Below are 20,865 nucleotides of genomic sequence, written 5' to 3'. Positions count from 1 at the left end.
AAGCAGTGATTGGCATGGAGCTGCTGGTGAGGTAACTATGGGGTAGTCAATCACTCACGTGCATGGGCTAAGCTCAATGCCCAGAGCCGCAAGTAGGATGCTGTGTTGGAGATGCAGCCAAGGCAGTATTCAATGGTATGGATAGCTTGGTGGACAAATGTGTCTCCAAAATCAAACTGAAACAACAAAGCCAAACACATTTTATTGGTTCTTGGTTCAGGGCTTCCTGGTTAATAGAGCAACACTCCACCAAAAGCTCTTCATACTCCTCCCTTTTCCTTGCTATGTTCTAAGCAACATAAAGATATTTTCCAGATAAAGAGACTGGTCTGAAAAGTGCCAATTCTGTATGATCTTCCCATACATTCTCCCTAGACAAATACAATTTCAGTGAATTTCAGGTTCAGGAACCAGCTCATATTCCAGTCTTACTATTTCAAAGCTTTAGATGTCAATCCAATTGCTATCATCTTTGTGATTTCTTATAGGGACAAAAAACCTTATATAAAATCGTGGGTTTCAGACTATCTGCCTATGGACATACACATTTTGGGAGATAGCACTGAATAAGCATATCTTCTAAGACTGTGAAGATTCTCTGTGACCGGGATATCCACACTCAATACTGTTGGTACTCCCAACTGCTACAAACACTTTTGTTACTTTTTTTAACTGTGTTGCTGCAGACTGCAGAAGATCTTCACAATATTTGCCAAGGAAGAACTTTCTTCCTAGCCAACACTGCAAGCTGCCAACTTTTAAATGCTCATTTGCAATTTAAAGGAAGGAAAGCTCACTGACACTTGGGAAAGGCTTGACCTTCTCTGGGTGCAACGTGGAAGTGAAACAACCGCCCCAGGGGAAACAAAAGCTTGAGGTTTGTAAAAAGCTGATGTTTGTAAGAATGCCTGCCCTCACCAGGCAAAATTAAAGGAAAAGAAACAGAGGAATTCATTCTATGAAAATTCAAAGCTTAATCTGTTTGGAAGCACAAATTGTTGCAAGGGTGTGTCTTGGTATCTTTTTAAAAAGAAGGTCTGGCAGCTCTGCAAAAGCTTTCTGCTTGACTTTGTGTCTGCTAATATTGTGTCTGAATAATTTTCTGCCCACATTTTCTTACCTCTTCATCATCATCATGTCCTTCATGACCACCACTGTTGTCTCCATGGGAACCTTTCTTGGAGGAACTGGTCTCTGGAACATCTACCTCATTTTCACCTCCAGGGTTTCCTGAGATGGCTTGAGACTGAATCTTTCAGAAACAAAACGTAGTATGTTTTTTGTGTCATGTTAGAGGCTGATACCAAAATGAAGCAGACCATGGCACAGAACTCCATCAATAACCTCATGACATGTAATATATGAAGGACTATATCATGAACTTGAGGACAATTTCAACAATAGTCATCGTGGACCACAGAAACTGAGTAGTCCTGCTGAATGGCTAATAATACTTAAATATTTTCCATCCTAGAGCATTTTCCAGTGATTCCAACTAATATGGAGCTAGTTTCTAGTCTCACAATGCACCCTTTATACCCACCATGAGAAGATTATCACTTCTGGCAAACGAGAGAACTGAGGCACATTAAAGCTGATGATCTCAATCAGATGGGTGTGAATCAAAGGAATTAGCATCAAGTGAAAAAAGAAATGGAGACTGAAAGGATCAGGTGACTTGACGAAGGTCACACAGTTCTTGGGATACAGACAGAAATACGATTCAGATCTCTTGATTCGTTTTAAATTGACAAAAAAAACCCTCATGACAACCCATTTTCTCTCTGTAATCATTCTTTACAGAGGTCTTCTAGAGGCCCAAAAAACCTGATCTGAGCCTCACTGCAGAAATGACAGCACAGCATAAGGGTAGCCTTATAGCCTGTAACAGTCCTATTACACAGCACAACCAAACAAGGACCTCACAGCTTCTGTCAGGTTCTGCCCTGTCATCCTTCATAGCTTCCAGCAGGCTTCATGGGCAAGGTCTCATGATAACATATTGTTTCCTATTGCAGCAGTAATCATTGTCACACCCGCTTTATCTTTACTTTACCTGAATGTCAGCACAGAGAACAGACTTTGTTGCAAACTTATAAATCTGGGTAAATGTAAGATGCGATCAGACAGCTAACATATGAAAATTAGGAACAGAAATACGGGGGCATAATAGGAGGTGGGGAAAAGCTGTCAGATGTTGCTAGCATAAAAGCAGGAGATGGAGTCAGCCATGTCAAGCTTTCATCCAGATCCCAGAAGAATGACAAAATAAGAAATTACAGCACAGAGGCAGGGCTGCAAAGGTCTCCCAGGGACCTAGCTTTCAGCTATAGGTCAGAAGTGACTGGGTTGGAAAAGGTCACACAGCACAACCAGCATCTCTTTCTTCAAATGGAAACATCTGTGCCCTATAAAAGGTACGCCAGGCACTAACTCTGACTATAAAGAGAAGTAAATCCTGACAGACAAGTAAAGTCCTGTTAGTGTAATAAACGAGAGGATTAAAGAACAACTGGGAAACTGCAGCTGCTGCAGTTATGTGCTGAAGAGCTGGGCAAACCACAAAGCCCATGGGAAGGAAGGCTCTGTTAATTCAAGGCAATCACTTTGGGAGAAAGCAGTGCTAGAAAGCAGGCAGTGGCTTTTAAATCAAGCCTCTCCTTCAAGTGGTGTTGATCTCTTCAAGGCCGGGGTGTCGCAGATGCCCCGTTCCTACAGAGCAGCCAGCCAATGGTTTGTGGTGGTTGTGAACTGGCAGCTGAGGTCTTTGCCCTGTCTTTGCTTTACAAGCACTTCAGTCTTCCTACACCTGCTCGGGTTTTGGTTACAACACTTGAAAGAGCTCAGAGCCAGCTTAACTCCTCTCTCAACAAATAGGATATGGCCTTGTAAGCAAAGCTCCTGCTTCCTATGTAGGTGGTTTAGCCAAATGTCCATACACATGGTCTTGGCACACATGCTGTAAAGCACAGTTTGAAATCACCAGAGAAACTGTGAAATCAGAGAAAAGCCAGAATTAGATCACTGCAAGCAGTTTTTGGGGTCTGTCTCCCCAGCTTTGCTGTGGCTGTACTGAACCCTCCTTGCCTGATACACATCACTTACCATGCGCTGTGCTTTCTGGTGGTTGGCTCGGAGGATGAAAGGTTTAATTAAAAGCATCCAGGGAACAGCAATCAGAGCAAATATGACCAAGAAACTCTGCACTTCTTTCTAAAAGACAAAACAACAAGAAGAGCAAAAAGTTACCTGACGTCCTTTAGGCAACTACATGTATGGCTAGAAATCTGATTCTATAAAATAATACATTTTTAATACAATAGATATACTCCCTCTATTGGTTGTGTCTCCTCTGCTTGTAAGGACATGAAAACAAATGTATACTACTAAAGATTCCAGATAGCACTGCCTGCTAGAGATGCTTGGAGACTCAGAGATGAAAGGCTTTCATGTTGGAAAGGGTTAATTTTCCAAACCCCAGTGTTACTGACTTGAACCTGGCTGTCCAGTGTCCCAAGTGAATGTCCTAACTGCTGGGTGAGCCAGGCAGCCTGCCTTGCTTTGGTCAACATAGAAATGCTGCAGTAAGAGTCAAGTCATCCAGATCATCAGATCCCTGGAAAGCAGGGAATCCAGGATTCACTCCACATTTGCAATGTCAGAAAGAAATTGAATCCCCATAGCTTAGGTTTGAATAACACCTTGCCCCCACAATATCAGGTGTTCTTGTTGCAGTGTGCCACCCCTATTGCTGTCCTAAAATAACTGTTTGCAATTTAAGAAAAAACAAAACACAAACCAAGAAAACCCCAAACTACAACTTTTGCATTTTTTAAAAGCTGGCTTAGATCTCTGATCACCTTATAGTTGGTGTCATAAAATCTTTGCATTCAGACTACTACAGGTGGATGGCACAGACCATTGCTGGTGGTGTAGGGGCATAGGAATATGAGAAAAAAATTACCATCTTGGAAAGGTTTTGGGTTGTTACAAAGCAAAATGCTATCTAAAGACATTTCAAAGGGTGGGAAAACTGTTTTCCCAAACTGCCCTGCAGCCTTAACGCAGTTACTTGGAACTGATCAGGGCTCTCTACTAACTCTGACTCACCAGCAGCCCTAAAACTGAGCTCATGTTGATGTGCCTAAGTGTGCCACTGTATAGATATAGATGTATACATGTGGCTGGAGGCAGCATTTGCTTGCAGATTCTTCATTGATGCTGCTGATGTAAAAATCAAACAAGAAAAAAAAAATCCATGTTTTGAGCAAATAAATAGAGATGACTTTAAAAGAAGTTTTCTCTTTGGGGAGACTTTTTTGCTTTTGGGTTTTTATTAAGTGCACTCCCCAAAGGAGATATTTCTAATAAAAAGCTACTAGAAAATCCTCTAGCTACTTCTGTTTTCTTAGCTGAAAATATAAAGCTTTCAAGTTCTCTGAAGATGAAATAAGAATTATCAAGGAAAGGACAGCCTTGCTTTGCCTCTTACACCATGCCCAGACTTCAGGACAGCACATCAGCAACACTCAGCTTTGGATCTCCAATCACTCTTCTTTCTTTTTTTTTTTCCAAAAAATGTCTTAAATTACATCATTATTCTTGTAAACATGATACTAAATATGAGGTTTCCTCTGCATCACTGACTGATAGCTTCTCTGTCCTACCAGTCTACAAGGCAACGTGAATAGCAGAAGAACAAAATTATCTTGCGCAACTGGCTTTTGTGATTGAACTTCTGAGCCTGTTCTCTATCTTCGTGCTCACTCTCCACAACACCCACTGCAAATCCAGAACTAGCTGGGGTAGATTCAAGCTGCTTGATCCATACCTGATGCAGATATAATGGAGCATTTGAAGTGTCACCATAATTGAACAAAAACATATTGATGAAGTGGATGAGGATGCTTGGTGCACTCTGGGATGAGTGGACATCAAAATGACACCATTTGAAAATAATCATGAAGACCAGGTAGCCAAAAAGAGAGATAATAAAAATCATCTCTGGAATGAACTGAAGGATAATGTTTATGTATTTCTTGAAGTAACTGGAATGAATCAGGAAAGACAACTACAATTAATATACTAAGTATTAATAAAAGGTTGCACCCAAGTATGGCAGTACTGTACACTGTTTAGTCTTTGGAAAATAACGTAAGAAACAAAACTATCACTAGTCAAGAAAGTAGTCTGTAATTGCAGTCTTTATCAATGAAAGCCATTATTTAAGCACAAAAGATTTGTCATACTGATTCTTTTCAGGTTTTTGTACTTGACCCACCAGTATCTCAGCACATCAAAAGATGACTGCATTGAAATAAAAGCCAATTTTCAGAAGATGGCTAATTTACAAAGTTAAGCATTATATGCTGAGGAAGGTCAGAACAAGGTGTAGAAACCAATTCTGTAGGGGCGGTCCTCATCTCTGTCATCTACAAACACCTTCAGTCCTTGAAGGTCACTACCCTTCCAGCTTTGGCGAGTCTCAAGACAGTAGTGTTGGCCCCTCCACTCTACCACCATTTCTTATTTTTCATTGCAAAATACAGAGGCAGAGGTATAGGCATGCATAGACCCACATATTCTGGCCAAAGGGCCAGTAAGTCGGGCAAAAACCACACACATACTGTGCAAGATTTCAATGTGCTTTGGACCAAAAAACTTGTCTTTCAAGACCAAAATTTCAATAGTGGGGGGTGCTATATATTTTTAATTTAATGTACTTTGGTATTTCTGCAAAATAAGAATATAGGAGGGAAAGCGAAAAAGAGACTTTATCCAAGAGAATATCTGCAATGTGATGGCTGCCCTTCTGGCCTGCGGACTGAGTGCTCTGTACCAACAGTGGTGAGAATCAGCCACTGTGTGGGGCATTTGTACTCACACTGGGCAAAGGGCAAAATTCAAGTCATTCATCTGCGATACAAGGCTTTCTCTGAAAGAAGGACACTATCTTAGCGATGAGGACATGTGCTGCAGCAACAAGCTTGGTGAAGCAAACTTACATGTGGTTGAAGAGACTGAGTATCACCCCAAAAATCATATGCACAATCCCTATGACAACTGACATCTTCATTTTGTAGGAGTTCAGGAAAGTCAGCTTGTTCGATGCAATGTTCCAGATCTTTGGGGAAAGGAGCAGAGAGAGGCAGAAGATTTTCAGGTGTTTGATCAGTAATAGATTTGTGGAAGCTGTTGCTTTGACACCATCGATTTACTCAAACCAGTTCTAATAAGACAACAGCAAGCAATGGAAATCTAGTTCCTTATAATACTTTTCACTTTGCCAGTCTTCTCAACTGAAATATATAAAATATCATCCTTATTTTAACAGAGGAAATAGCAGCAACTTAAAATGATGTAAAGACTTTACTTCAGTCCTCCAGAAACCAATGGAAAGGCTGGTAGCACAACCTAGATCTTTTCACTGTCATTCTTTGCCCTTAGGCTGAGTCATCACCTTTAGCAGAGGTGGAAAGGCAGAAGAAAATCCTTCCTGCTGCTATGCAAATTTGTTCAACCCTCACCAGAGAAGTACCGATGGTAGACTGTGTTCAAACTTTTTGTTTGAACAAAAAAGCCCTCATTCCAACTCTGGCCGTAGAGATCACATTATCACTTGCCTCTCTGCAGCAACTTTTCATCTGTGTTAGGACAGTAACCATATGTCTCTTCTCAGTCCTGCTTTTTTTATGCTACAAAGCTTCCAGGTTGCTTCTCCTTTCTTCTAAAACTTCCTAGACCCCAAAGTATTCTGAGATGGTAAGGAGATACCCCTTTTCAGACACTAAATATAGTACCTGAACAGAAAGGAGGAAGACAGTATTATTTGGAAGGCAAAACATTAGCTTATGGGCCTTTGTCCAATGTATTTTGCCACCTCTACAGCTACGGAAGAGATTGCCTAGCCTCCTCATCTCAGGGTGATTCCTTCTTTTCAAAGGTACGCCTCAGCCAGGATTTGCAAAATGCCATCCGTCCTTCTGAGCAGGTGACAAGGAAAATTTCCAGGCGGGGGCTGGCTCCTTTCAGTCTACCCTTTCCTTGCCAGCACTTGTTCAGCCATTCCTCCTTCCCAGCCAGGGGTCCTAGTCACTTGAGCAGGCAGCAGCCAGTGTGGAAGAGGGGCTGGCCTCGGTTAACCTAAATTAAGCATGTGTCAGGGCAACATGCAGAAAATTCAGCTTCCCCTGTTGTGACTTCCTGAACTGGGCTGTCTACGTCCTGAGCAGAGCTTTAGAGCTGGCTTTGTGAAAAACTTACAAGGTCAATGTCTCTGCAAACCAGGGGAAGGCAGTGTTTCTTTGTGTGACCAACTGAAATGAGAGCGCATCCAACAGAACAGAGGTGAACTGGCTAATACAGAGATTGAAACAGGAACGCTTGGTGTTAACAACAGTTCAATACATGATAAATAGAGAATGGCAAGAAAAGGGAAACAGGAAACAGAAGAAAATGTGGATAGGTTAGCTAATACTAGCATTTTCCTCACACTTCATAAAATAAGTAGACTGCATGGAAATCAGGACTTTGCCTTCAAACTTGTGAGGTAGCTCTGGAATAGGTTAAGTACTCAAGTAAGGAAACCGAGTCCAGCAGACTGGTGACAGAGTAGAGACTGCAGCACAAGAGCTCTTTCTGGCAAAATCGAAGTTCCTTCCTGCTTACCATTTTGCTGCTGCCTGTGCAAAAGTGTCAGCAACATATATCCTTGACTGCTAAAGAAAAGCATCACAACAACTACGTAAAGAACAGCCAAAGAGCAAGAAGCAAAGAGCATGGCTTCTGGAGAGAGAGCGGGGAGCTACTGATGTGCTTGGTACGGTGAAACAGGATTGAAATATAAATTATCTTAGAGCAATTTAATTTAATTACCGGATCTATTCCAAATGGATATGGATTTCCAGAGTAGACTCCTGGGACTGCTGGATCCAACTGCAGCACCATATTGTCCAGAAGCACATCCTTACTGCAAGAGAAAAGGGAAATGACCTTTGCAGCTTAATCTCACTGTAAAAGCTGGTGGTATATTTATGTGAGATGTGCTGAGGACTACCACATGACACCTGTCACCAGTGCCAGCCTTTCTGTGAACTGTTATCCTGGGCCTGTGTGCACACGTGTGGGTGTAGATGAGTCCTATGCAATAACAGTCTTCACCACACTGATAATTCTCTATGCATCAGCCCCAGACACCTGCAGATTTTTATGCACATCAGTGCCTGAAGAAACAGGCGTGTTCCCGGGGACTCTACATTTCCATTTCAATAGTGAGTTCATCTGTGCGTGTCAGACAAAACCTCTGATTCATTCATGCTGCATCCACAGCGGGGAGTTCTTCCGTTCCCCGCACAGGCAGTCACCGTGTCTTTCTTTCAAAGCTTACATGCTCCGTTCGGTGTGTTTTCATTTGTTTCCCACATTTAGCCACTTACTTCCAAGTGCTATTTTTAAACATGGGGATGACATGCCAGGAAGAGCCAAAGATGTTAATGGATTTGGAGAAGCAGTCGTTGTAGATGAAGCCAGTGTACATGGAGAATATGCCCATAAGCAAGATCAGGTAGCGCCCGCTGAAAAAGGTGTTCCAGATCTGCAGGGGGAGAAGGCAGTGCCAGTGACCAAAGTACCTGCAGTCCCATCAAACGGTGGGCCTCGGCCAGCAGCAGACAATATTGTACTGGTCTATGTTTATATGTATATATATATAGATACGTATACATATAGATAGATACATATATATATGTATGTATCTGTATATATATATGTAGATACATATATATATCTGTATCTCTGTGTGTGTATATATATATGTATATGCAATATTCATAGAAAACTCTGGTTCCCTGGGGCCCATCCAGGTCTCTGTGTAGAAGTAGGCAGAACTACTTCCCTAATCTCTGCCCCATGGGCATTTTTCTAAGGATCTCCATTCTGCCTTTGGGAGGCTGAATGCCTCCTTTATCAAATGGGAATGATAAGCCTTTACCTACGCTGACAGGGTAAACCATCTCCCTGGTACTCACCTCATTAGTGCTTTTCTGGGCCAGAAGGCTCTTCTCATTAATGACCATCCAGAGTGCAAAGCCCAGCATGACAGCACCATGGCCACAGTCCCCAAACATCACCGCAAACAAGAAGGGGAAGGTAATGATAGTGTATGGAGCTGCAGGAAGGAAAGGACAAGTAGTTCAGCTCCTTCTGAACAAAAAGGCCTCAGCAGAGAAGGTGTCCACCCCACTGGACCATTCCTGACAGCTACTGCCCTTAAAGGCCTCCATGATCCTTCCCCTACTCACGAGGCAGTCGGATCTAGTGCAGAACTAGTTTTATCATCAGAAAGATTGTCCAACTGTATGACCTGCATCTTCCTTGCAATTTTAGCCTTCATTTCTTGTCTCACCATAATAAACACCACGTGTAGACATTTGCATGCTGTTTTGCAACAGAGTAATGTACTTGAAATTTACTATCATATTTCTCAGCCTCAATAACTTGGGTTTGTCTGATCCTTTCCCCTGGGCCCCAATTTCTAGGTTTCTGTTCATCCTCAGTGGTCTCTGAGATGCTCTACCATTGTTTCTTTTCTCAGGTCCTTTTGGTCTTTTTTTTTTACCTCAGCACGATGAGCTTAACTTATATTTGCCTTGTGAGTTTAGGTCTTTTCCTCAGAGCTGCTATTTCACCATCTGTTCTCCATCTTGTACTTGTCTAGTTCATTTTTCCTGCCACAATTAATCCATGAAGACTGATGGCTAAATTCTTTGCCTGAGCAAATCCATGCATATGCACCACACAGTATCAATTTTTAACAGCAGAAAATATGGCTCAGGTTTCCCAATCAGCAATGAGTGCATGTTTTGTGATAGTGACAGAGCTCAAAGGCTTTACTTTGACCCTAACAAGCCAGGTGCTCAATTTGTGTTACTGAGTATTTCTCACCTGGGTTCATCTCCCTGTAGTTGCCCACACCATATGCATCCACTATGTTCTGAAATCCAGCTGTGAACTTGTTGGTCCTGTTGAAGGTGGGTGGTGCCATCCTGGTGTGTATAGCAGTAAGGATAGGGGCGATAGTAGAGCCACTGCGCTCCTGAAAACCCAGTGACAAGGACAGACACAATCAGGGTGGCTAGCAGAGAAGAATCGGTCCCACAGCTCCACAGTCCGTGTCCAAACATGCACATGCAACAACATGAAAGCTGGACTCAAGAGTGTCATATCTCAATCGTTTTTCTAATATCCAGATTTTTTCTATTTTCTGTGCTATTGATTTGTTCAGGGAAAGCTGCCAGCACTGCTGACTTGTGGGTCAGTCACAAACCTGCCAAGATTTAATGCTGGCCTTAAGCTCCCCAAGACCAAGCAATCAGGCAACAAACTCAACGTTAACTAAAACAGAAAAGGGAGCCCAGCATTACAGTAACAGACAGAAGCCTGAACATACGCTCAACATATAAACAGTGCAGTTAGGGTGAAAACTCCAGGGATGCAAAATGCTGGTCTCTTACCATTCCCTGATGGAGAGCTTTTTTTATCCGGCCAGCATCAGCCACTGGGAACCAGATCTCTGCAATGACGCACTGCTGAGTGACGTCAATGTTACAATAATTCAGGATGTAGTAGATGGCCTTGATTTTCTTCACCTTAATCCCCCAGGACCACAAGTTGGCTGCTGCCTCATGCAGCAGTCGCTGGCGGTGGGACTCGGTTTGGGTTATCACCTGTAAGCACAGTACAGGCAGTGCTTGAAACAGCAAGGCATAGTGGCATCATCTACTCAGGAGTTATTTGGGGAGGGCATGTGGAAGAATGGGAGAAGAATGAACACATGGGGTATTCTGGAAGCCAGCATATGCAGGTCTGGAGACAGGAGCACTTGACACCCAGTGCACAATGCTGTTCCCTAACGACTCTCCCTGCATGGCCCTGAGCCTCTGTAAGTGTAGAGGAGACCATTGGGAGTTACTGGTTACACGGGACTGGCTCCCTACCCAGTTGCTTACACACTGGGCACATGTCACCATGTGCTCCTACCCTTCCATCTCCTGTTGGCAGTACTGTGCCACGAACTTTGGGCCACATCACATCCACAAGTGTACTTGTACTGCTAGAGCTTCAGCTTATGGTCCTGATAGGACCTCCGTGCATCATGTGGCCATCACAGTGCTGCTGCAAAAATAAGCAATGGAGATAACACGTTAGGAAGATAACCTGTGTGGTCTACAAGCGCTGAAGAAGCCTAGTGGTTCACATTGCTGCAGGAATAAAAGCCAGTTTGGAAGCAGACCTGTGTGCAGGCTTGGCAGTCACAGGCATATGCAGAGGAGGTGACAACAGGATGTCAGCTGCCAGATGGGCCACCTCAGGTCCCTCCTGCCTCAGGACCCACTGACTGTCATGTGTGACAATAGAAAGGTCACAGGCAGGAATCCCTCCAAAAGGTATTAAGTCCTGATACAGTATATGGATATACAAGCTACTGAGCACCCGTAGCAACTGAACTTGCAATTTTCAGCCCTCTGTTAAATATTGCAGTAAAGAGGTTGGAGATTTGTAGTTCTATAACAGCAGTCTTGGCTTTCCATTGCTAGTGTGACAAGTGCCCTGACTTCCTCAGTAAAGAAAACCTAATTTAAATATTAAAAAAATCTTTACGGTCCTCTCTGACCCCGGTATAGTTGTACTACAGCTGTGACTGAACAAATCTGCAAGTTGCTGAGGGAAACCATGCTGTAAGAACTAGATGACACCATTTTAGACAATATGCAATTTGGTTACAATACCTGTAGCCTGCTGATGACCTTAGATGACATCTTATAGCCCCATATCATAAGTTCTAAACCTCTGACCTCTTACATGGCCAACAGCAGCAAGTAGTTTTTGACCCCTCACATGGTAGGCTGTACCCCAGCAGCTCCTAGGGGGTGTAAACGGGCAAAGCAGAGCACAAGCACTGGCCTCTGCATCCAGCAAGGGGACCACTCCTGGACTGGTGGCTTCATCCCCAGCCCCTGGCCAGCTCTGCACAGTCAGGTCCCAGAACAAGCCTAGGATCTGGCCATGACCACAGGGTTTCAGACAGGAGAAATATCTGTGCAGGTCCCACATGCAGGGTTCAGACCCCAGTAAAGCCACTGCCACTTACTGTGTTTAAATCCTCAATCCTTGTGTTGACTCCATCAAGCATTTCCCGGCGCTCGGTGGCAGACTCTGGACAGGGATAGACGGTGGCACGAAATCTAGCCTCAGTGAGAGAGAAGTGAGAAACACCATTTATTTGACTGACTTTTTCTTCCTCTGGATTCTTCTCAGCACAAAGGCTGGGAAAGCAGCCTATTCTTCACCCAGCAGTAACTTTCCTTACATACTACAAAGTTATACCTGGTCTACCAGAAGGGTCCAAAAAGGTACATTTATCTCTTTATGAGAAAAAGGATCGCTTTGCTTGTTGCAGCTGAGAAAACACTCCTTCTCTCAGATGCTACAAGGTGTACGGTATTTATTACACAGCAGTCAGCCCTAATATTTAGGCACGTCTCTTAATGCCCCCACGAGCTGCTTGAACTGCAAAGCTGAAAAACCACAAATCCCCTCCTGGCAAAGGCAGCCCCATTAACGCCGTTGCCAACAGATGTCCCTCTTGCACCGAGGCTGGAAAATCGCCGTGTCGCTGTCCCTGCACTACCCTCCGCAGTCACTGGGAGAAGGCACCGGCCGAGCTGCTGCTGCGCGGCCAGCGAGCACCCTGCCTGCGTGAGGCTGTGTAAGGACAGCACCCCGTGTAAAACACCCCACTCCCCGCACCTCAAAAAAACCCAACAACCCACAACCCAACCCCAAAACCAAACCACTAAAAAAAACCCCAAACCCAACAACAGAAGACTGTATTTCCAGGGTAATACAAGAGGAGGATGACCGTACCGTACAGCCAGCTCTTGGTTTCTGGTCCATCTGTTTGGCTAGACAGCTCAGGAGCAAGGGAAGGATGGGTGAAGGTTTTTAAACACCTGCGAGTGGTATCTGTTACGTCAGCTTAGATGGGGTCAGGCCAGTATAAATACTTTTATAAGCTTACCCCTAAGATATTTGGGAGATTCAGTTGGTCTGTTTAATGTGGTACAATAAAGACTAACATGGGCTTCTAATAGGTGAGTGAAGGTCTTACCTCCATGCATACTATAAATGAAGCAGTATACAACGTGACTTTCTACTACGGCTGCAAGCCACACTGGTGCAAATGTGTTTACACTAGTACAGCACACTGCAGTGTTGTAAAGCCACTATATGAACCTCATACAGCCAATTCACATGTCTCTGAAAAGTGCCCAGCTACCTGTCCTGCCTGCAAAACAAGTCCCAGAGGATACTTCATGCACAAAGAGCAGGTAACAAGGTCCCACTGGGACCTCACAGAACACAAGGTGCACCGCTGCAAGGCTCTGTGCCTACAAGCTTTAACTGAGCTGAGGTGCTGCAGTGACTAAAATAGCAGAGATCCCTCCGTATTTTCCTACTAGGTCTGTTCAGCGGTATCTAGTGCTTGTGCCAGCCCTGCCACTTCAAGGGCATTATAAATGTTGTCCTTCAGTATTGCCCCAACAGGTCTGCAGGAAGAGATCACTCCTCTTTGCAGAGTGGAGATCTCCTGCCCACCTAAGGCAATGCACTTCCACCATCCTGCGGTTAACGCTGAGTTAGGGTTGCTGAAGGGCTGCGTTTCTGCACGTGAGATGAATTAAAAGATGTAACAGGGTCATAGGGGTCTATCCCTCCTTAAGAGACAAAAACGTGCATGCTCTGTGTACAGATAAGCATCATGTTCCAGCGTTGTCTGAGCACAGAATATATCACCACTTGCTCTCCAAAATAGTTCAGGCACACACACAAGTGAGGACAATTGTAAATTGAACAAAACACACTGCCATTTCCTAGAGATCAGCCCTGAGCTGTGTGTAATGACAGCACGTGCTCTTCAGCTAAACTTCCCTTTCCAGAATAGAATCTCTCCTCACTCAACACCTGGTATTTGTTTCCAAAGGTTATTCGCCCTACCTAATTATTTCCATCTTCTTATTCTTCACAGTTCTTAGTTCATCTTTAATAAGGATTTTTAATCAAACTTGAAAGCTTATTCCTCCATGCTGTACAGTTCCCCTGTTTCCAATAACGTTATTGCCGCAGTGTTGCTTTGATCTTTTAACAGCCATTTTGCATACTGAGTATCAGCTTTGCCCTAATGGCACAGACATCTCTGAAAGCTCCAGGAGAATTCAGCAGGGAATCCTTACATTGATAAACCCAGTTTAGTATTCACATTAGCACTGAGGCAGCCGCAAGAAAAGGAGGAAAAGGAAAATTCTTACATTTTCCTCCTCCCTGCTCCCTCTACACCTTTCACTAATAAATTTGTGCATGGACTTAATGCTCATGAAATCAGCAGACTAATGTTACCAATTAGAGTCAAGCAGAGGCTACAAGTGTAACCTGAGGCACACCGCTCTGCAAACAAATCTTAGCCTGCCTTGCAGGAGACTGGCTTATACCAGTTCCATGACTTTTGCAGGATATTTACTTGCCATGAATGATGACTTAGTGCTAAGCAGAAATGTCCTGCTGGGGCTGGAACAACGCTGCCATCTGCTTTAGGTATAGTTAACCCTGCCTTAAAGATGGAGCAGACCAAAACATCTTGGCCTGTGTACCGGGGACAGCTGATGGCCCACAGAGCACAAAAGGAGAGCCATGGGATTAATACATTTTAAAAACTGCTGCTCAGCAAAACATCCATATATACGTGCATATTAGCAAGCAAAAAATGTGAAAGGGAGAAAGCAAAGACATAAAGGATGATTTCAAGTGTAGCCTGATTAGCTGGCAATAAACAAAACCCAGTGCACTAGCACTGCAAAGGACATCCTGTGAATTTGTCTTAGGTAATGTTTTCCTTTAGTTACAAGAGGCTGAGAGAAACCAGTCAAAGTTCCTTTCTATGAACATACCACATCCGTGCCACTAGCTCATAACAGCTTTGCATGTCATGGCCCACTCCGCAGGGATCTGCTCACACTTCCAGTGCTGCCTGGCCTCGCAATCCCAGCTGCACCCCACTGCAGAAGGTGGCACCTCTGGTTTGGATGATTCTGGGTTCAATCAATAATGAAAATGCTGACAGACATAGCATTGTCTGTTCTTTTACACCCACCCCAGAAAAATGTATTGGCCTTTTCACTGCAGGGAATTTAAAATGCTGCGGGGGGCGGGGGGAGATTCCTCCAAAATATAGCGTGTGCAGCACCCTGCAAGCAACCCCAGCCAGCTCAAAATGTACGGCCTGCCAGCTTGCAAGGTAATTGGCACAGGAGCAATGCAATGGGAAGTGTTCACCACCAAAAACTGCCCACAAGTGCAGAAGGGGAGAAGGGTACTGAACAGCATCTAAAAAGCCAGCAAACAAATGGGACATAAGCAGGAAACTGTGATCCAGAAACAGAACAAGACTAGCTGAACGCTCAAAAGACCACTGGCAGCAGCAGACTGATCCCGCACAGTGGTGGTGGCAAAACTCCCTCCGTCTCTGAGGTTCAGATCAGAAATCAGTGGACTGAGGAGCTAGGAGTCTTTCCCCAGCCATCCGTGCTCCTGCGGCTGCTTTATAGAGGGATGCCCACCTCAGGAGGGCTGAACTGCTCCCAGGATGAGGACTGCCCTCCACAGCCTATAGAAGGCATCTTGGAGGGTCCCATTTCTAGCTTTAGGAATGGCTAATACTCCCCAGGGAACTGTCGCTTCATGGGACTGAGGTCAATTCTCCCAGCTGGATGAACTGATCTTCCTGCTTTTATTCTGATTAAAGGCAGGATGTAAGGAAAGACCTGCCCTGAGTGCACGTGTCAGGTACGAGCAATCGCTCACTCCCCACACAACCTCGGGCAGCCCGCGGGCGCTCGGCTGGCCCCGCATGGCCTAGGGGCAATACCAGAAATGGATTTGGTGACAGCAGACAGATCCCCTCCTCAAATCTGATTTACACGGCAACAAAGCCCGTCAGTCATCTGCGTTATGAAAGAGTAACAAAATATTCAACGTGAATTATCTTTTCAAGGTGCTTAACAGGGTGGAAACAAGTCAAATTGTATGAAGCTTTCATTTCTTTCCTGGGCTCTGTCTCTAATTACACAGATATTGCTCAAAGGTCTTGAGAAAGGGTTGAATAAACTACAGCATCGTCTTATGATGAAATGCAGGAAGGCTTGAGAGCAGGCTGGGGATTACTATGTTCCCAGTGCCCAGGTTAGGGCCTCCAATTTCTAGGGGAAGGATGCTGACTATTTCTTGAAACCCAGCCCCCTTTAAAATGTCCCAAGTTAAAAACCTAGCAACTGAAGCTCCCAAGATCCTTAAGCCACTTTTGAAAATTTAGGACTTCGATTTCCAAGTGCCAAGGTGACAGATATCTTTCATGATTAGGAGCAACAGAACTGAGGAGCAGAAGGGAGCTCAGTGGCAGAGCTGACAGTCAGAGAGCTGGAGATCTGATCTTCAGCTCCAAATTCAGCCAGCCTGGGCTGACAGGTCAGCACCTCTGCTGGAGCCACTGCAGCTTGCCTATGGGTCTGCCTTACCCATCACAAATCTTCCTGATCTTTTGTTTAAGCTGCTCTCCTTGATAGAAGATAATGAACACGTTCTTCTTCACCTCTTCTCTCTGCAATACAATTCAGTCATAATTTAACACACCCCAAGCAAAGAGTCCAGTGCGGAGAGGGTGGTGGGCGTTCTTTCAGCAGCCTCTCCAACTGGGTTGTTCTTTTCCTCCAGCCCCCATTTTCCACCAGCAATATTTTCCCTAGATGCTGCTTCAGGGACCAGGCACAGGCAGCAGCTCTGTGTTATGGGGGAAGGAGCAATGTGGAGAGGTAGGGACCGGGGGTCTGCCGAGGCTCGGGGCTCACCCCAGAGACACCAAGGGGAACTGACCCTCTGTGGCCAGCCCCAACTGCGGGCAGCCACAGCTCACCTCCCTGGTGGTCCCTGTAACACAGCCACCCTGCTACGGCACACACACGTCTTAACCAGGCAGGAAAAAGGAGCCACCTCAATAATGGCAGAAGGGGAAAGCAATGCCAAAAAAAACTTCTGCCATTGTCAAATTTTCCCACCTTTCTTCCACAGGCTGCTTTCAGACACCCAGCTCTGGTGAGGCAGCTGGTGCTGCAGCACAGCCGGGGCACCAGTTCTGTTTCTGCATCTCACAGGCACACACGAAACCAAACCAGGTTGGTACCTACTGTCACAGGGTCCTCCAGGGGGGTGTCCATTTCAGTGTACCTCAGGTAGATGTTTCCCCTGCAGGCTCGCCACAGTAAACGCTCAAAGGGTATCATCCTTTCCCTCTTTATTACCCCTGCTGTGAATCTGAGCAGAGTTAAAAGATAAAGAAATTACAAGCCCATTCTAAGTCTTTTAGGACCTGTAACATGTGATTTTACAGTCTCTTGTTTTCTAGTCTGTGATAGCCTGCTGTTGCTGTAGGCACTTCTAGGAAAGACCTCCTTGCTCAAGCCTGGCTCTTATTTCAATCTACTGACTTTATCCTGTTGTTCTTTCTTTACAACATTGTTAAGCCCTCCCCAGATCAACAGAAAAAGAGGATGAGACAATTCTGGCTAGAAATAGAGGAACGGAGAGGTGCTTAAAGTCACACAAACAGAGAGTGCCTGAATGACAGAGGTAGGAGGTAGCAATTCTGAAGTAGTGGTTTATTTTCACTCCCTCCTGTTTTCCTTTTCCCAGAAAGCATCAGACTGCACCTTTGAAGTGCAGCATGACATGCTGGTATACACCCACCAAGGCAAGCTCTCTGCAGGCATACACTTTACTCAAAGAGTTGAACAGGACTTCAGAAATACCAGCGTGAGCAGCTAAGAAGATGATGCCGGGAAGAGCACCATCACTGAGTTTCACCACACCTAGCTGATGGAGACACAAGGGAAAGCTGTCTGAGTCTATGCTGTCCACCGAGTTACTGTCAGCAATACGCATAGCGCTGCCTCCGCTCCACTAACTCTCACCCTCAGCACCACTTTCCATTGCAGACAAAGCCCAGTGCAAGCAATCCCTTGGCTTTTTGCTGTGGTTAGACATCCATTCCTGAAGGCCAGGCTGGTACAGAAGCTGCATGTGAGATGCCGTAAGATAACAACTTTCAGTCAATAGCTACTAAGGGCTCACTGTAACTGGTGGCCTGGAAGCAGAAGTCCATTTGTCCCACTGACCCATAACCTGACCATAGCTTTGATGATAAATAACTTCAGATGACAGTCACTCTTTCATCTTCATGAAGCAGCTACGCTGAAGAGGCTGACTAACAACCTCTGCTAAGAACCTGAAGGAAGTGTGCTAGTGTCACAGCCACGCAGCACAGGTGGGAAGTCTGGCCAGGCTGGGGGCCACCACCAATACACACCCCAGCTTGGCAGCTGCAGCAGCAGGAGTGCTTCTCAGCTCCAGCAGTCCAGATGTGTCTTCACTGAAAAAATCATCTGGCAGATTGGTTTCTGCCTGGAAAACATTAGTTTTAAAAAACTACTCAGTATTGCCAGTTGGAAAACTATTTCAATGGTTTTTCCTGACATTTCCCCCCCACAAAGGTAGCTTTCCACAGAGATTTAAGCTAAAGAAAAGAAAAGGTAAACTATATCTTAGTAACTGAAAAGCATAAATGTCATTTTCAAAGAGATCTGGGAACCAAGTTCTTGAGCTCCATTGACTAATGGAGTGATGCAGGCTCTGAAGTGACTGAGGTGCTTTTGCAGACTTAATGTACTGGCTTGTGGCAAAGACCAATGGGTTTTGATTAACAATCAGTAACAACAACACACCTCAAATGAAAACGCCAGTATTTTCAGGAGCTTCCACATTCCTGTTGGAAGAGTAAAGAGGTCTCTCACCTCAAAGAAGTCCTGGGTTTTCTTCAGCAGATGTTTGAGCTCTGTCAGCTCAAGGAAGTTCTGCTTCAGTGTTTGCTGGTTCTGGTTTGCTTCCAGCAGCTCAGCTTCAAGTTTCTCCAGCATGGTCTGTTTAGGGTCCAAGCACATTCAGAAAAACTCTGAAGTAGACCAATGGCCCTTTACCAAGCTGATATCAAACCTCAAACAATAGATGGTTGTTTCTTTTCAAGGGGCAATACAGAAATATTCAATGAGGACCTAATTAACACTGAGTTTGTAGGAAGATACTCATCAACATCAACACCTCATTTTCCCATTGCCACGTTCCCTACTGGGTGCTTTGTCCTTTTCTGGCACTAGAGTTGTGACTTACCCAACCAAAGCACAGGCAGGTAAGTGGGCACGTGGCGTAGGTGTCTCAGCCTGTCTTGGCACCTCTGTGGTTCCCCACAGGACACCTCAGACCCCAGGTGGACTGGCTGTCAGTCTGCTGACAACAAAAGCAGCCTACAACACAGCCGTTAGCAGGTTCATTAGCGATAGTCCAAAAATTAGGTGAGGATGTGGGTCCAGGAACACACCAGGAAACTACCTTGCTTGTGAAGCTGAAGCTCTTGGAAAGCGTGGAGGAAATCCATCAGTAAACTTAGCTTCCAGCTGAGCTAGAAGAAAGCATCCCTTGCACACCCAAAAGCAAGGCACAAATATTTGTTTCAGGACCAAATATTGTTATATCACAACCATACTCTCACCAGGACAGACAGCTCTCGGGTTTTTATGCAGTGAAGCTGGTTCTAACATCAGCTCTCCTGGATAATCACCAAAACCTTCTTATACTTTCCTACAGGATGAAAGGGGCATTCTGTGATGGTGATACCTTTCCATTAATATGTGGGTTGAGAGGGATCTTTCACCACGGATGGTAAAAAGATCAGGCTCCTTTAGGAACATGCAGTAAGACCAGCCTTAACCTAACTGCTGACAGCGACTCGGGGAGCACCTCCACAGGCAGGGAAAGCTGTGCCTCCTCCTTGCAGGGGAGGGCTGTATCGAGCGCATTACACAGACAACCTGGTGCATAACCCCTTTTCTCTCCTTGGCCTGCTCCAAATTTGTTACCTCCATATCAATCATTTCCCGAGGCAGGGGGGTCTCTGGGTACTTTTCTAGTTTGACTATTTCAACGTTGTCTTCCATCTCATTTTCCAGAAAACCTGCAAGGAAAGCACACAGAAGTCTCAATACAGAGCTATCCTTGCTGCATTGTCCTGGTCACCAGCTGCCACTAAGCCCCCTGTCAGGGCTGAGGCATCACGCTGAGGTGTGACGAGGGACAGCAATATACGAGGGCCATCACCCCAGTGCATGTACACAACCATCAGGAACTGGGCACCCGGCAGCCTCCTTTCTCAGCGAGGACGCTGTTTCTCCTGAAGTCACAGTAGCTGGGTGCCACCTGGACAAGCCCTCAGCCCCAGCACAAATAGCCAGCATGGCACCCCCTTGCTCGGGGCAGCGTGTGAGGTGCACAGCAAGCTCAGGTATCGCTCCCCTGCTCTAGCAATGGCACATGCTGTCACAGTGGCTGTGGTGGACACCGGTGTCATGGTGGGGGGAATGTAGAGCTCACAGGACCCACGTTCATGGGGCAGTGTGCCATGAGCTCTGCTGCTTGGGTTTTAGGGGTTTGTCCCCAGGCTGACGCCTTGGCCATGGGAAGTGTGTGCCAATGGCTGGTGCACTGGTGTAAGAGTCAGGTTATCTGGATTAGCTTCCTGCCCAGTCCCAGATTTATCTTGTGATATTATATAAAGTTTATTTTGTATTTTTTTATATATATTAACCTCCTTTCAGTTCAGTTAACCATTTTCAAAACAGGGTTGATAAATAAAAAATAATGTATTGCCCATAT

The 20,865-nt window shown here is 45.1% G+C and overlaps 1 protein-coding gene across 5 annotated transcripts in view; it reads right to left on the bottom strand.

The window, feature by feature from the left end:
* Nucleotides 1-20,865, bottom strand: part of ATP6V0A4 (ATPase H+ transporting V0 subunit a4) — a 30,070-nt gene that overhangs the window by 5,917 nt on the left and 3,288 nt on the right. For 4 of the 5 annotated variants that reach the window (XM_056341596.1, XM_056341597.1, XM_056341594.1 and 1 more), the window contains exons 4-19: nt 20,073-20,167; nt 18,954-19,079; nt 18,470-18,564; nt 17,292-17,418; nt 16,626-16,708; nt 12,149-12,242; nt 10,512-10,724; nt 9,943-10,093; nt 9,027-9,166; nt 8,436-8,593; nt 7,876-7,969; nt 6,006-6,124; nt 4,832-5,048; nt 3,106-3,213; nt 1,121-1,252; nt 59-176 (exon numbers count right to left, since the gene is read on the bottom strand). In XM_056341596.1, coding sequence (XP_056197571.1) covers nt 59-176; nt 1,121-1,252; nt 3,106-3,213; nt 4,832-5,048; nt 6,006-6,124; nt 7,876-7,969; nt 8,436-8,593; nt 9,027-9,166; nt 9,943-10,093; nt 10,512-10,724; nt 12,149-12,242; nt 16,626-16,708; nt 17,292-17,418; nt 18,470-18,564; nt 18,954-19,079; nt 20,073-20,167 — 2,070 coding nt within the window. The remainder of the gene's footprint in view (nt 1-58; nt 177-1,120; nt 1,253-3,105; nt 3,214-4,831; nt 5,049-6,005; nt 6,125-7,875; nt 7,970-8,435; nt 8,594-9,026; nt 9,167-9,942; nt 10,094-10,511; nt 10,725-12,148; nt 12,243-16,625; nt 16,709-17,291; nt 17,419-18,469; nt 18,565-18,953; nt 19,080-20,072; nt 20,168-20,865) is intronic. The other variant, XM_056341598.1, reaches the window with a different exon arrangement.

This window comes from Falco biarmicus, chromosome 5, assembly GCF_023638135.1.
Source record: "Falco biarmicus isolate bFalBia1 chromosome 5, bFalBia1.pri, whole genome shotgun sequence".
In the NCBI taxonomy this organism is placed as follows: Eukaryota; Metazoa; Chordata; class Aves; order Falconiformes; family Falconidae; genus Falco; species Falco biarmicus.
Note: the sequence above shows the minus strand (reverse complement) of the source record. Positions and strands in the feature narration are given on the sequence as shown.